Source organism: Silurus meridionalis, chromosome 17, assembly GCF_014805685.1.
Source record: "Silurus meridionalis isolate SWU-2019-XX chromosome 17, ASM1480568v1, whole genome shotgun sequence".
Classification (NCBI taxonomy): Eukaryota; Metazoa; Chordata; class Actinopteri; order Siluriformes; family Siluridae; genus Silurus; species Silurus meridionalis.
Window position 1 is genome coordinate 20390217 of NC_060900.1, and position 13449 is coordinate 20403665.

Genomic DNA, 13449 nt, shown 5'->3' on the forward strand with positions numbered 1-13449 from the left:
GGGGGTTCGGGGGGTCTGAAAACCAGTCAGTATCTGGTGTGACCACCATTTGCCTCACACAGTGCAACACACCTTCTTCGCATAAAGTTGATCAGGTGGTTGATTGTGGCCTGTGGAATGTTGGTCCACTCCTCTTCAATGGCTGTGCAAAGTTGCTGGATATTGGCAGGAACTGGAACACGCTGTCGTATACGCCGAAAAGGACGACGAGCATTCAGATGAGCTTTCCTGAGACGGTTTCTGACAGTTTGTGCAGAAATTCTTTGGTTATGCAAACCGATTGTTGCAGCAGCTGTCTGGGTGGCTGGTCTCAGACTCTCTTGGAGGTAAAGATCCTGGATGTGGAGGTCCTGGGCTGGTGTGGTTACACGTGGTCTGCGGTTGTGAGGCCGGTTGGATGTACTGCCAAATTTTCAGAAACGCCTTTGGAGACGGCTTATGATAGAGAAATGAACTTTAAATTCACGGGCAACAGCTCTGGTGGACATTCCTGCAGTCAGCGGGCCAATTGCATGCTCCCTCAAAACTTGCGACATCTGTGGCACTGTGCTGTGTGATAAAACTGTACATTTTAGAGTGGTTTCTTATTGTGGCCAGCCTATCTGTGCAATAATCATGCTGTCTAATTAGCATCTTGATATGCCACACCTGTGAGGTGGATGGATTCTCTCGGCAAGTAACATCTCAGTAACAGATTTAGACAGATTTGTGAACAATATTTAAGAGAAATAGGCCTTTTGTGTACATCGAAAAAGTCTTAGATTTTTGAGTTTAGCTCATGAAAAATGGGGGCAAAAACAAAAGTGTTTTTATAATTTTGTTCAGTGTGTGTCTATATACACATTTCATTCTTTAATCATTATTTTTACTGAGGTAATGGAACATTCTGTTCTGATGACTGCAGAATCTGTCACAGTTTTAATGGCCCATCCCTTGTGGTTTAGTTTGGTGACAGATGGAGAATAGTTTCATAAATTCCCACACAGCTTACACAATTAAAAAATAAAAACACGGAATGAATTGATAACTTTGACAAGTGGATATTTTTTATGCAGCGAGCAATAGATTCCATTGTTGGTTCTATCATTGTTTACTTTCATGTTTCTATATAAATGCTTTTATTATAAAAAGCAAGTTTAATTGAAGACACTTTGTAATTTTTTACAGACATCCATCTGTTCTAATCCGCACTCCTTTATTTTTTCCGCTAATATAGTGTCTAGCCTTTTGTTCTTATTTATTGTCCTGTTTCAGGCAGGCCACTAGAATAGTTTTAAATGACTAAAAAATAATAAAACCTTATCCTCCCACAGACAGATTTTGTAATATGCCATGGTAAATACATAAATGTTGTAACAATTAACATAGACAGACATAAGTCATAGAAAAAGCCATAAAAATAAATACACCACAATCAATACAATTGAATGTTAGCCCAGAAAATGTACACTGATGAACCATAACATTAAAATGACTGAGAGGTGATTTTCTTGTTCCAGTAGGACCTGTCAGGGTGTTGGAATATATTAGGCACAAGGTAAACATTCAGTTCATGAAGCTGATTTGTTGAAAGCAGAAAAAAATAAGAAAGCATAAAGATCTAAGCAACTTTGACAAGGGCCAAATTGTCAGGGGTAATGATACCCCTCAATCTTTTATATGGGTATCCTGCGAAATCAAAATCACCCAGATCTCTTCTCATTCACCAAGCACCAATGCCAAATGACTGGGTCTCTAGCATCTTCAAACCAGCAGGTCTTGTGGTGTGTTCAGGTATGTTCTGGTTTTTTTGTGGTCCAATGAAAAAGGCAGTCGATGTTACATTGACATGTACCACCTACCTAGGTTGTTACATACTATCAAGGCATCCTCCATACAGGATAATGTGCCCTACCACTGTAAAAATAGTAAGGATTGAAGACTTGAAGATGAAGTTCAAACAGCTGCTTTTATGATAATGACTAGTCTATGAGTCTAAATAAGTGCAGCTGTTGTATAAAACTGATACCATCAATGAAAATCTTCAAATGGTCCAGCTTCACTACAGAAACAATAAAGTCACAATGGCTTCAGATTGGATGTTCTGTTTCTGTAACTCTAACTCACCATTTATTGATTGTTGTAGATTTACAGGATAAACCATTTCCGAACCCGTTACTCTGTGATCAAAAGGGAAACATCTACATTTTGAAGTGATTAAAATGTGCAGTAAATTTCCCCTGCAAACATTCCCTCATTTTTTCCAGTATGTTGCCTATTAAAAACTTCGGATCATTTCAAAGCAGATGCGTAGGCAATGCCAGGGCCATGACAACTGAATATTTACAGCATCTCTCGCCTGTTTCTGCTTTTAAGATTTTGTCCAGATGAGTTTCCAGAGCCGAAGGAACATTTACAGAATAAGAAGCCATATATTATCGATAATTTAAATTACAGTTCTTCTCAGGTGCATTGGAGCATTTCTCAGATCAGAAATGAAATTCTCAAAACTACTTGTTTAAACTCCACATCATGTAGTCACTTGTGCTCATCATAAAAACATTTATTGTTGCTTTGATTCAATTGCAAATGCTTTGTTACATTCATTTAATCGATTGTGTACAATTGTCTGCTATTTCCTACATTATGATGTCATGTTGATCAAAATATATTATACTGGTTTCACCTAAATTGTCTTCTTCGAGGTTCCTCGAGAGTTCTTTGGATGGGTGACAGATTTAGGCAGGAGAACTTGAAGATTTCTTAGAAAACTAAAATACAATTATATATTATAAAATATATATATATATATATATATATATATATATATATATATATATATATATATATATATATATATATATATATATATATATATATATATATATAAAAAGATTTTATATTAACCTGAAAGGACTAAATGCCACATTTGCAGTATTCAAGACCTTAGTATCATGTTTTTCTGGTACTGTACCTTGAAGTAATAATTAAGTGGCAATATTTCCAAAAGAATGACTCATTGATGTTTGCTTTGCAGCTAATGTCAAACCCAAGAGTTAGAGTTTCCAGAGAAAACATGCCAGTTGGTTGATTGGCTAAATTAAGTTGCCCTAATGTGGGCACACAAGGCTCACAATCCTTACAAAGCAATTACTGAAGGTGAATAAATCCTCAGGCAGCAGGGTGGTACAGTTGGTAGTATTTATAACTCACAGCTCCAGAATTAATACTTACCTCATTTCAGGTTGCAGTCTGGCTGTATTTTCACTTGTTCTTCCAGTTACATATTGGTTTCCTACCCATCTCCTAAAATCCTGCCAGTACATGAATTGGTGACTCAACATTCTCTTTAGCTATGAATTATATGTATAATTGGTGCCTTGCAATGGCCTGGCACACCCTACCCTTCGTCATTCATTTGAAACACCTGATACATTTTTGATATGTTTAGAAAAGTATTGTGTAGTGGAGGTTTCATCCGAACACTTTCATCTAAAACAAGCTAGATGTCTTTTATACTTTAATGTAATACAACACTTCTTAATATTGAACAGCTACTACGATAAAAAACAACACATAGTAAAAAGTATTTCTGAAAGAAAGAAATGACATGGCTGACAACTTAAATACTGTCTTTTCTTATTCAGTCCATAGATGGCCAATTTAGATGAGTTTTAGAAGTAACCCATAGAGGTACAACATGCTTTACAATGTTAAGTTTGGTACTGCAGTCACAAATGTTAAAACAAGAAAAAGGAAAATGCATCTATTTACTGTGTCCTCAGAGTGGCTCGGTGTTCAGTCTGTTCTTTCATTCTGTCTAAAAAAAAAAAAAAGGTAGTGTCAACAATGCACACCATCATGGAGGAATCCCACCATGATATGTCCATCATGAGGAAACAGAGGCCTCAGTGAGATTTTTAAAGAGAATAACTGAAGGCTTTCTCACTCCTCTAAGCTATTCCCAAGTCCATTTTTGGCAAAGTCCACCCAGCAGGAGTGCAGAACTGTCATGACTAAACTTTATACACACACAAAAAAAAAGAATTGTACTGTTTGTATGGGTGAGGCTGAAGAGCACTATCTGCACTATTACGTTTAGAAATAAGATTGTATTAAATATCCCTGTATCACAGATTGGCAGAATAGAATGAAACAAGCCTGTGGGATGGGGATTCACAAAACTGGAATTTCACCAATGTGAATAAATGAAGATCTATCCTATTTTCTGAAAAAAATATGTATATACAGAAAGAAAACACTACACCGTGGCCCCCTCTGCTTATAACACACCATCTTGCTTTACAAATCTTCCTCCAGCTGCCTCAGCTCCTCCCGTAAGGCTTGAGCTCGTCCCAATTTTTCCAACTGATCCTTGGAAGGGTTCTGCAGCTCTCCTGAGTCCACTTTCTGCTGCAGCTCCTCCACTTGGCGCAGCTTTTTCCTCAGGTTCTTTATCTTCTTGGCTTTGTCTGTGGCAGAGGCGGACCGGTCTGCAGAGGCGGCCGGGCTGTTCTGCTCTTCAGCTGCAAACGAAACCTTCTCCAACTCACTTGTAACTGCCTCCACCTCCTTGCTGGCTTCATGCTGACCGTGGGTCTGCTGCTGCTTACGTTTCTCTTTGCGTTTCATGTTGCGCTTGGCCGTTTTAGACAGGCTGGACGTCTCGTTCTCCTTTTCTGTTTTCACTGCTGCTGGCTGCTGCTGCCTGGCGGCAGCTGCATCATCTGGATTCATTCCAGGGGGGAGATCTGGTTTGCTCTTAAAAAACTTCACATATTTATTCTCATATCTGGTCATAGAAGGGAAAAAAAATAAAAGAAATAATCATTTACCTAACAGCCACAGCATTATATAGTAGTAAAAAAATACAAATAAATAAATATTTGTAATATGACAGCAATTTGTCAACTTTTTCTTTTTTACATAGGAATAAACTAGAAGCCATGTTTTTTTATGAGTTTATAATTATGTTTTATGTTTAAATCATAGAACATCAGATACATTGAAGTTCATTAAGCAAAAATTGTAAAAATGGTCACTGTCACAACTTTTACAGAGAAACTCTAAGACCCTCCATTGGTGCTAAACCTACTGACTGTTACAAAGCAGTGTCAATTTTGTCCATCAATCTTTAACATCTCCTCCATTGACCAAAGATTCCTCCCTTGCTAAATGACACTTAGATTATGAAATCAAACTCGTTAACATAATTGAGCTGTTCATGTGGAAATTGTAATATATTAGAACAAGCACATTACGATATTTAATGCTCTTTTGATGCCATGCCAGCATCAGTGGCATTTTTCATGGCAATATCAAAGCAAGTCAAACAGTATATTTAATAAAATCATAAAATATTGCATTCTATCAACGACAACAAAAATCTTTTCAAAAATCTATTTCATATTCAGTATAAATGTCCAGTCCAGTAAATTATGCTTAACAGCAAATTAGCTGGTGATGTTTGTCCAGGTGCATTCACATAAATCTTGCTGTTAGAGGAAACTAATCACTACCTGCTGAACAATCAGATTTGAGAACTCGACAGATTTCACTTTAATTACTGACTTACAAGACGTCATGATTGCAGCGGAGGTTCAGCCTCTGAGATACTGATCATAAGGTCAGGGGGTTAAGACCCAGCCCTAACAAGCTGAATCTGTTGGGTTCTTGAGCAAGGCACTTATCCTTATCTAGTCCAGGGATGCCAAACCATGGCTGAACCTGTGTGGTCTGACCCCAGTTTTCTGACAAGCTGAGATTTGTGAAATGGAAGTGGTAGCTTAATGTTCAAGGCTCTGGGTTACCGATCGGAAGTTTAAGGATTCAACCGTAGGGCACTAAATAAATGAAAGAATTTCACTATGCTGTAATGTATGTGAGACAATTAAAAGTCTCTTTCTTTTTTCTTTGTTTCATAATAAGTAGGGTTCCGCATGCAAGTAGTTGTGTGTTTAGAAATGTATGCCACTTACACAGGCACCTCCTCCTGGGGCACATATCCATCCTTCACTCGCCGAGGTTTCCTCCATGTCCCATCTGGACGCTGCGTAGCTGCAATATACTTTCCTGTAAAAACATGCAAGAGCCCAATTTCAATAAAAAGATTTATCAGATTTATCATCTAGATGAAATTCATGTTTTTCGTTATGGGTTGTATTTTTTTTTCCAGATAGATGTGACTTTTGTTAATAAATACGGAACAAGAAGAATCTTTTGCACATCGAGTTTGATTTTATGGTGCTCGCAATGCAAATTTTCATCAGTTTGTCTTGTGCATTGTGTTGTACTGTAACAATCCCAGGGTGGACAAATTTGAATTCTGAATGAATTAATAAGGGGAATTAAATCAGGGCTTGTATAAAAATTAATATCTTCTTAAAAATCAATGGAACTTGAATTAAGTTTCTATTTATGTGTAATATACCTAAATAAAACGTGCTGCAATGTGTTTCTGGTGAGTTATTCAAGCTTTGCACTTCACTGCACCGCCAGTAACGACCGATGCGTTGTGTTCAAAGAGAGTAGCTTATTAGCTTAGCCTAAGGAAGAAAGAAACACACGGTTCGTGGTTTGATTAAAATAACTAATGCATGTTAAATACAAGTGTGGGAATTGAAGATAAAGCGTTATATAAGTCAACGATGTGACCGGCCGCTATTTCAGGACAGAAGGCAGGAGGTTCATTCAAACTGCAGGACTGACAGCTGGCTAAGCGCGCGCGTGCTACACCGCTAACCGACATTGTGCCTGGATTCATCATTTCCCAGCGGAAACTGATCAGATCCACTGCTCAGACGTGTTCACTGTAAAAATGTCGAATAAACTCTCAAACTTGGTGACTATACTGGGTTTAATAACGACAACAAAATCATAAAGCTCACCAGACTCATCTGTTACATAGGGAGTCGCCATCTTAACAGATGTGGTACTTCCGGTCACGTGGCGGAAAAGATTTAATATATTGTATTTGTAATTGTATAATTGTTATATAAACGTTTTGACCAATTAAAATTATTGAAAAAAATCACAAATAATCTAATGCATGTATTTGGCTTTATTTAAAAAATAATATATATGTATCATTTAATCTAATGCCTATAATGAATTGTTTTTACTCTATCTTATTTTTCAAGATATAAAAAAAAACAACTAAAAGTTAAAATCAAGACTCAAAATATTGCCTTATTATTACACAATTTGGGCATATTCTCTAAATAAGTCATTGGCTTTGCACTCTGCTGACAATAAAGTATTTACTGTATATTGAATATAATGTAAATATGATCAAATGTAATCTAAAGCTTTTACATAATTTCTTGTTATTTTATTTCAAGATTATTGGGTTAGATTAGTTAAGATCTCCTAACTGCCTAATATTTGTTAAAGAATCTTATATTATGTGTTATATTTGCATGCTCCTGTCATTTGGTCCCATTTCCAGGGATTTAACATATGCTTCGACCTTCCAGTCACACAAGTGATGTAGCCAAGTGAAAAGTATTTATTTGTTTATGTCTGACTAGCAGGAATAGCAAGAGTTTTATAATGATGAATTACTGACGGTTGGTGGTTTTTAATATAGGGGAAGCACAAGCGACTGCCACTGAAATATAATAGCAATATATCTGTATGTTGTGTTACATCTGTTAGTTGGGTATTCTGTTTAATTCTCAGTCTCTTGTCAATGTCTCCTAATAAGTAAAAACAGTTCTAGAAAAGTCTGCTATTCATGTCTATTATTTTGTTGTTTCAGCTCCTGACTACTGCTGCATCTCTGAGCACTTTATCTATGCTAATTACCAGTTGAGAGATTTCTGTTCTTAAATATTGAATTACACCCAGATTAATAATATAGATACATTTCTACATTTAAGAGAGAAACATTATATTGCATATGTTAATGAACTTGTAGGGGAAGTCATGCTTTCCATTTAAAAAAATTTGCTATGCTATGATAGTTTATCATGCTAGTCATATACCAACAAAGCTAGCTAATCCTTTTAAACAGTTATGAGCTATGCACAAGATAAAATTTAAAAGGAAACATTCTTTTCAGTACTTGCATAGTTCAAGTTTCAAAAACACTTGACATACTGTACTGGTATATATACTGGTTAAAAAAAATAAATACAGAAAAAAGCCCAAATAAATTGGGCTTCCGTGGTTTATTGACTGCTGAATGTGCTAAGACACACTAGTTCAAGCTTATGATGTAAAGCAAACAAGTTGAGGGGGAAAGTACTGTTTGTTGTTTCTTGTTCCTGTAATTGATTTAAAAACACAATCAGTATCCCGGAAATAAACGTAAAACCTATATCTATTTTTAGCATTATAAACTAATCAGATATGTAGTGCAATTTTGCATGTCTCTAGTTTGTAAGTGGTTGTTTTCTAATACCATCTGTTTAGCCGAGTCTTCAGCAAACCGAAAGCAACAGAAGAAAGAGGAATAGTTTCAGTTATTTACATTTACTCATTTGGCAGCCACTTGTATCCAGAGTAAAGATGCAAACAGCTGAAGGTGCAGCCATGAAAAGCACAGTAAGCATTCATAATTTGCAAAACTAGAAACTAATGTCCTACAAAGACAAAGTGCAAGACTGGTCAAAACAGGACAATTGCAACATAAAACGCACTGTTAATTACAATTCCAATACAAAACTTTGCATAACTCGATCTTGAACCTGGTTATATTGTTAAGTACATTATAGGACCAATGTTTTTAGACGTTTAAATAAAAAACAGTGTTGTTGTTGTTTCTAACTTAAAGCTCTAGGTTTGCCGTTAAAGTTCACGTATTCTTACATTGTCTTCATTGGTTTCCTTTTAGGTTCACTGGTTTCCCCTTATATTCTAAATAATTTCTTACAATGAAATTATTTTCCATCTATTGTGTGCTCCCACCTCACGGTCAGTGTTCCAGGATCAAGACAGGATCCCTCACAACCTCCCTATTATAAAGCTTTAACAAACAGTTAAGTAATTAGAAAAATCTTTCTTTGGAGACCCTTTAATCTAGGACAAACAAGTGAATCTATTAGGGTAGCAACTTTTTTTGGAGGAATATTTATTTCATTGTATAAAACCATGTTTCTAAAAGTGGGGGCTTTATTCTACTGAAAATATCATTCTTTAATTTGTGCAGTACAACCTGCTCAACCACTGTCCTACTCATAAACAAACTTTGCCCTAGATATTGTGTGTGTTATCTATGTATGTGACCCTTCTAGTAGGATCGCAATGATGGTTGTTTAGACACTGAAGCACAGAGATCATGGGCACCGGTCATGCCAACAGCCCTAAAGTTAAAGACCTTAGCTGGCATGCAAGTGTGTGTCCAGCTGTCCAATCCAGTCATCTCTATTATAGGTTTGGAGCTGATATGGTGCGTTTGCCTTTTCATGCCAGAAACACAAGGTTTCAAATTTGATCCTTCCTGCCCCAGGCAGCCAGTGAAGCAAGCTCTGTAAGGGATAATTATCCACTTTTAACGTGTTCAAACAGAAGAGAATCAGTCTCTTCTCTGTCAACAATTTCAAAAATAAATAAATAAATAAATAAAACAAACAAAGCACTTTGATTGAAGTTAACCTAAAATGTATTTTATTCCAGCAAGGAAACAGATTTTATAGTCATCTGGCTGCATGGTCCCTCTGGGAGGCTTAAAGCTGCTCTGCTTCTGGAACAGGTTTGTTTTTTTAGTCATGGACTCCAGGATAAAAACAGCCATATCACAGAAAAAAAAGGTAACTAGCTCAAAATCTTTGTAAATAAAAATCAAAGTAAAGTAACAATGTCCAAGGTTTTTTGTTTGTCGTTCCATTTTCTGCTCAGATGGATTGCAGACAGGGAAGACTACTGTGTGTGAAAAAAGATCAGTTTGGAACATTTCTCTGATCACTTTTCATTCCTTTAAATCCTCCTCTAAACTTAATACTTTCTTTACTTATTTATCTCTAATATGGTAAAGGTTAATAACAACAAAGAACCAACATCTACAGAACTATACTGAATAAAATTATAAACACAACACTGTTTTTACCCCATTTTTCATGAGCCGAATTTGAAGCTCTAAGACTTTTTCGATGTACACAAAAGGCCTATTTCTCTCAAATATTGTTCACAAATCTGTTTAAATCTGTTACTGAGCACTTCTCTTTTGCCGAGGTAATCCATCCACCTCACAGGTGTGGCATATCAAGATGCTGATTAGACAGCATGATTATTGCACAGATGTGCCTTACGCTGGCCAAAATAAAAAGCCACTCAAATGCGCAGCTTTATGTATTGGGGGTCCGGAAACCATTTGCCTCACACAGTGCAACACATCTTCGCATAGAGTTGATCAGGTTGTTGATTGTGGCCTGTGGAATGTTGGTCCACTCCTCTTTAATGACTGTGCAAAGTTGCTGGATATTGGCAGGACACGCTGTCGTATACGCCGATGAGGACGACGAACATTCAGATGAGCTTCCTAAGATGGTTTCTGACAGTTTGAGCAGAAATTCTTTGGTTATGCAAATCGATTGTTGCAGCAGCTGTCTGGGTGGCTGGTCTCAGACTATCTTGGAGGTGAAGATGCTGGATGTGGAGGCTGGTCTGGTTACACGTGGTCTGCGGTTGTGAGGCCGGTTGGATGTACTGCCAAATTCTCTGAAACGCCTTTGCAGAAGGTTTATGGTAGAGAAATGAACATTCAATTCACGGGCAACAGCTCTGGTGGACAGTCCTGCAGTCAGTGGGCCAATTGCATGCTCCCTCAAAACTTGCGACATCTGTGGCATTGTGCTGTGTGATAAAACTGTACATTTTATAGTGGCCTTTTATTGTGGCCAGCCTAAGGCACATCTGTGCAATAATCATGCTGTCTAATCAGCATCTTGATATGCCACACCTGTGAGGTGGATGGATTCTCTCGCCAAAGGAAAAGTGCTCACTGACACAGATTTTAGACAGTTTTGTGAACAATATTTGAAAGAAATGGGCCTTTTGTGTACATCGAAAAAGTGTACATCATGAAAAATGGGGGCAAAAACAGTGTTTGATTTATAATTTTGTTCAGTGTATATACTAAAATGTGTCTCTCTGAAAAGAGAATGTAATAACCTGCAGTTCCCAGGGCGTTTGGATGCTTATGGTTCTGACTTTTAAAGATAATATATTTGTCTTTTCTAAAGTGTTTAGAGACCTCCCCTTTCTAAATAGTTTCCAGGAGTATAAACGTATGTTTACCAAAGTGACCACAATATTTGTCCCATTATTAGTTTGCTGAAGTCGTGTAAGGCAAAATTTGTGTTGTTTTTTTTATTTGTAGAATATAAAGCATGACTTTGAAAGTGGAATCGACAATATGATTTATTTAAAATACATGTTATGAACAATACTACTTCTTCTGTTAGCTTTAGTATAAATCATGGTGGCTGTAAATATATTTCTTAGGTAGCTGTTAATTTCATAAGCTTATGAAAAAGTAATTCATTCATTGTTTGTTGTTGTGCAAATCCATTTTAACACTAGTTTGAATTGCTACGAGGAAAGTACAGGAATTAAAATGCCCAAGTGTGCAGTAAAGAAATAAACTACATATTGGCCTAATGTATTTATAAGATTACAAGCCTACTGATGAAAAGGTGTGCTGCACAGAGGGAGTGATTTATAATTTTATATTGAATGCCTGCCACTGCAAATCGTTGGAGAAGGTCTGACTAAGACTTGGCTATATTATACACAACACGAATTAAATGCTCAGAAGAGCACAGTATTGCTGAATAGATCTACACTAGACAAATGATTTTTGATTAAGCAAACCTGCATTATGCCTGTGCTAGTTTGATGTCTTTGTTCACAACCATTAGATGACAACTACACTGATAAACACTGACTGTAGGTTGCATAATTTTATCAGTGTGTTCAAATGTGTATTAAAGGTTTGCATATACCAAACTGAACAAAGAATTTTCACAGAATTTAGCCAGTGTTGAAAAATTTCTTTCTGAATTTTCGTATTTGCATGTAGACTATATGTATGCCCTTCTGACATGGCTTATTTGCATGTGGCGACACCCACAAATCTCTATAAAAGACCAAATGCCACACACGGCTGTAAGCAACAAATGAATCATCAGGGTAAAAATTGAAAGACAGAACTGAAAATTATTCTGTTTTGAAATACACGCTTAAGGTAATGGCTGAAAGACAGACATGAGTTTTTTTTTTGCCATGCTTTTATTAGAAAAGAAATGTGACGTTAGGAAGTCAGAGCACAGGGTCAGCCATGATACAATGGCCTGGGGTACAGAGGGAATATTAGTAATAAGTATAAATAAGTAATTAATTATAATATTAATAATAAGTGAGAGAAAAATTCTAAGCTAGTTTTAAGATAATTATATATGCCAAATGTCTTAATGCTTGTAGGAACAAGCTAGCCATCAGTCTGATCATGTGCAGCATTACAGTTGATGCCCAATCCAAACTTTTTGGAAAAGTTTGCTATTGGAAAATAAATGAACACAAGATTGATTTTTAATATTAATTGTAGCTCTGGTTCCTTTTATAACCCAGGTGTTCCCACAATAGCCTGTGGATCCTCTATTTGGGATAAAATGATTATTTCGGAAGATGAAGATGATACAAAAAGCTTGTACCCCCTCAACCCCTTTCTTTTTAATCAAGTTTTGCTAAAATATTGTTGAGTTTATTTTTTGGGTGGAATTTGTTTTGCTCTTTAATAATATCAACTGACATTCCATTTCTGGTTATTTTTCCTTTTTATAACCCCAGTGTTCCCAGGATAGTCTCAGGATGCTTCTCTATCCAGGACAAATTAATTATTCTGAAAATGAATGCTTGAAAATGTATACAAATTGGACATTTTGGCTTTGGTTTTTCAACACCTTGTGTGTTTTTTAAACGCTCTATAAATACCATGATACCTTGAAACCGTGATACTAGCTTACCATACCGTGAGCATATCAAACCGTATCAGCCATAGGCTGGAGCTAAGAAGAAAAGGACCTACCCCGATGAAGATGAAGCAATAGGGAATAATTGCAAGTTTTTTTGGTATTAGTTTAAAAGCTGGGCGTGCACTGGATGTAAATGTAGTCTGAGCTGTTTGGGAGTGTATAAAGGGAGTGAAGGCTGAGTAGAAAGCCGCTGGGTGTGAAGAAGGCGACTGATAGCGGATGCCTGAAGTCGGCGATTTTTCGGAAGTGACGCGGCAGAGCGCCTGCGACTGAGAGACGTGTGAGGAGAGCTGAGAAAAAGCCAGCGCGATTCACAAAGCGCACAGACGCTTCACATTAACCCACACCGCGTACTTCAGACTGCCAGGTAGGCGCTTTTCCTCTTGCAGATATCCCACGGTTTCATGGTATCAGTTCACTTAGTACTAGGCTAGTTTCATCATCAACATCATAATAGTGAAGGCGATTGTTGCCTATAGCGCAGTTCAGCAGACAC

At 36.9% G+C, this 13449-nt stretch overlaps 2 protein-coding genes across 4 annotated transcripts in view; one reads left to right on the plus strand and one right to left on the minus strand.

Annotated features, from left to right (window-relative positions):
• Positions 1-3486: 3486 nt before the first annotated feature.
• pym1 (PYM homolog 1, exon junction complex associated factor) lies at positions 3487-6919 on the minus strand. 2 transcript variants are annotated; one of them, XM_046870554.1, is made up of 4 exons: positions 6867-6919; positions 5958-6051; positions 4273-4771; positions 3487-3799 (listed from the first exon to the last, which is right to left on the minus strand). In XM_046870554.1, exons 1-3 carry the CDS (start codon positions 6895-6897, stop codon positions 4282-4284), a joined length of 615 nt encoding a protein of 204 aa, XP_046726510.1. In that variant the 5' UTR covers positions 6898-6919; the 3' UTR covers positions 3487-3799; positions 4273-4281. The 2 variants fall into 2 exon arrangements, with proteins under 2 accessions (XP_046726510.1, XP_046726509.1); XM_046870553.1 differs by having other exon boundaries at positions 3487-4771.
• Positions 6920-13004: 6085 nt separating this feature from the next.
• The window catches only part of spats2 (spermatogenesis associated serine rich 2), a 21468-nt gene continuing 21023 nt past the window's right edge, over positions 13005-13449 (plus strand). The window contains exon 1 of one of the 2 annotated variants that reach the window (XM_046870545.1): positions 13005-13320. The gene's annotated coding sequence lies outside the window, so the exon portion shown is untranslated. The remainder of the gene's footprint in view (positions 13321-13449) is intronic. The other variant, XM_046870548.1, reaches the window with a different exon arrangement.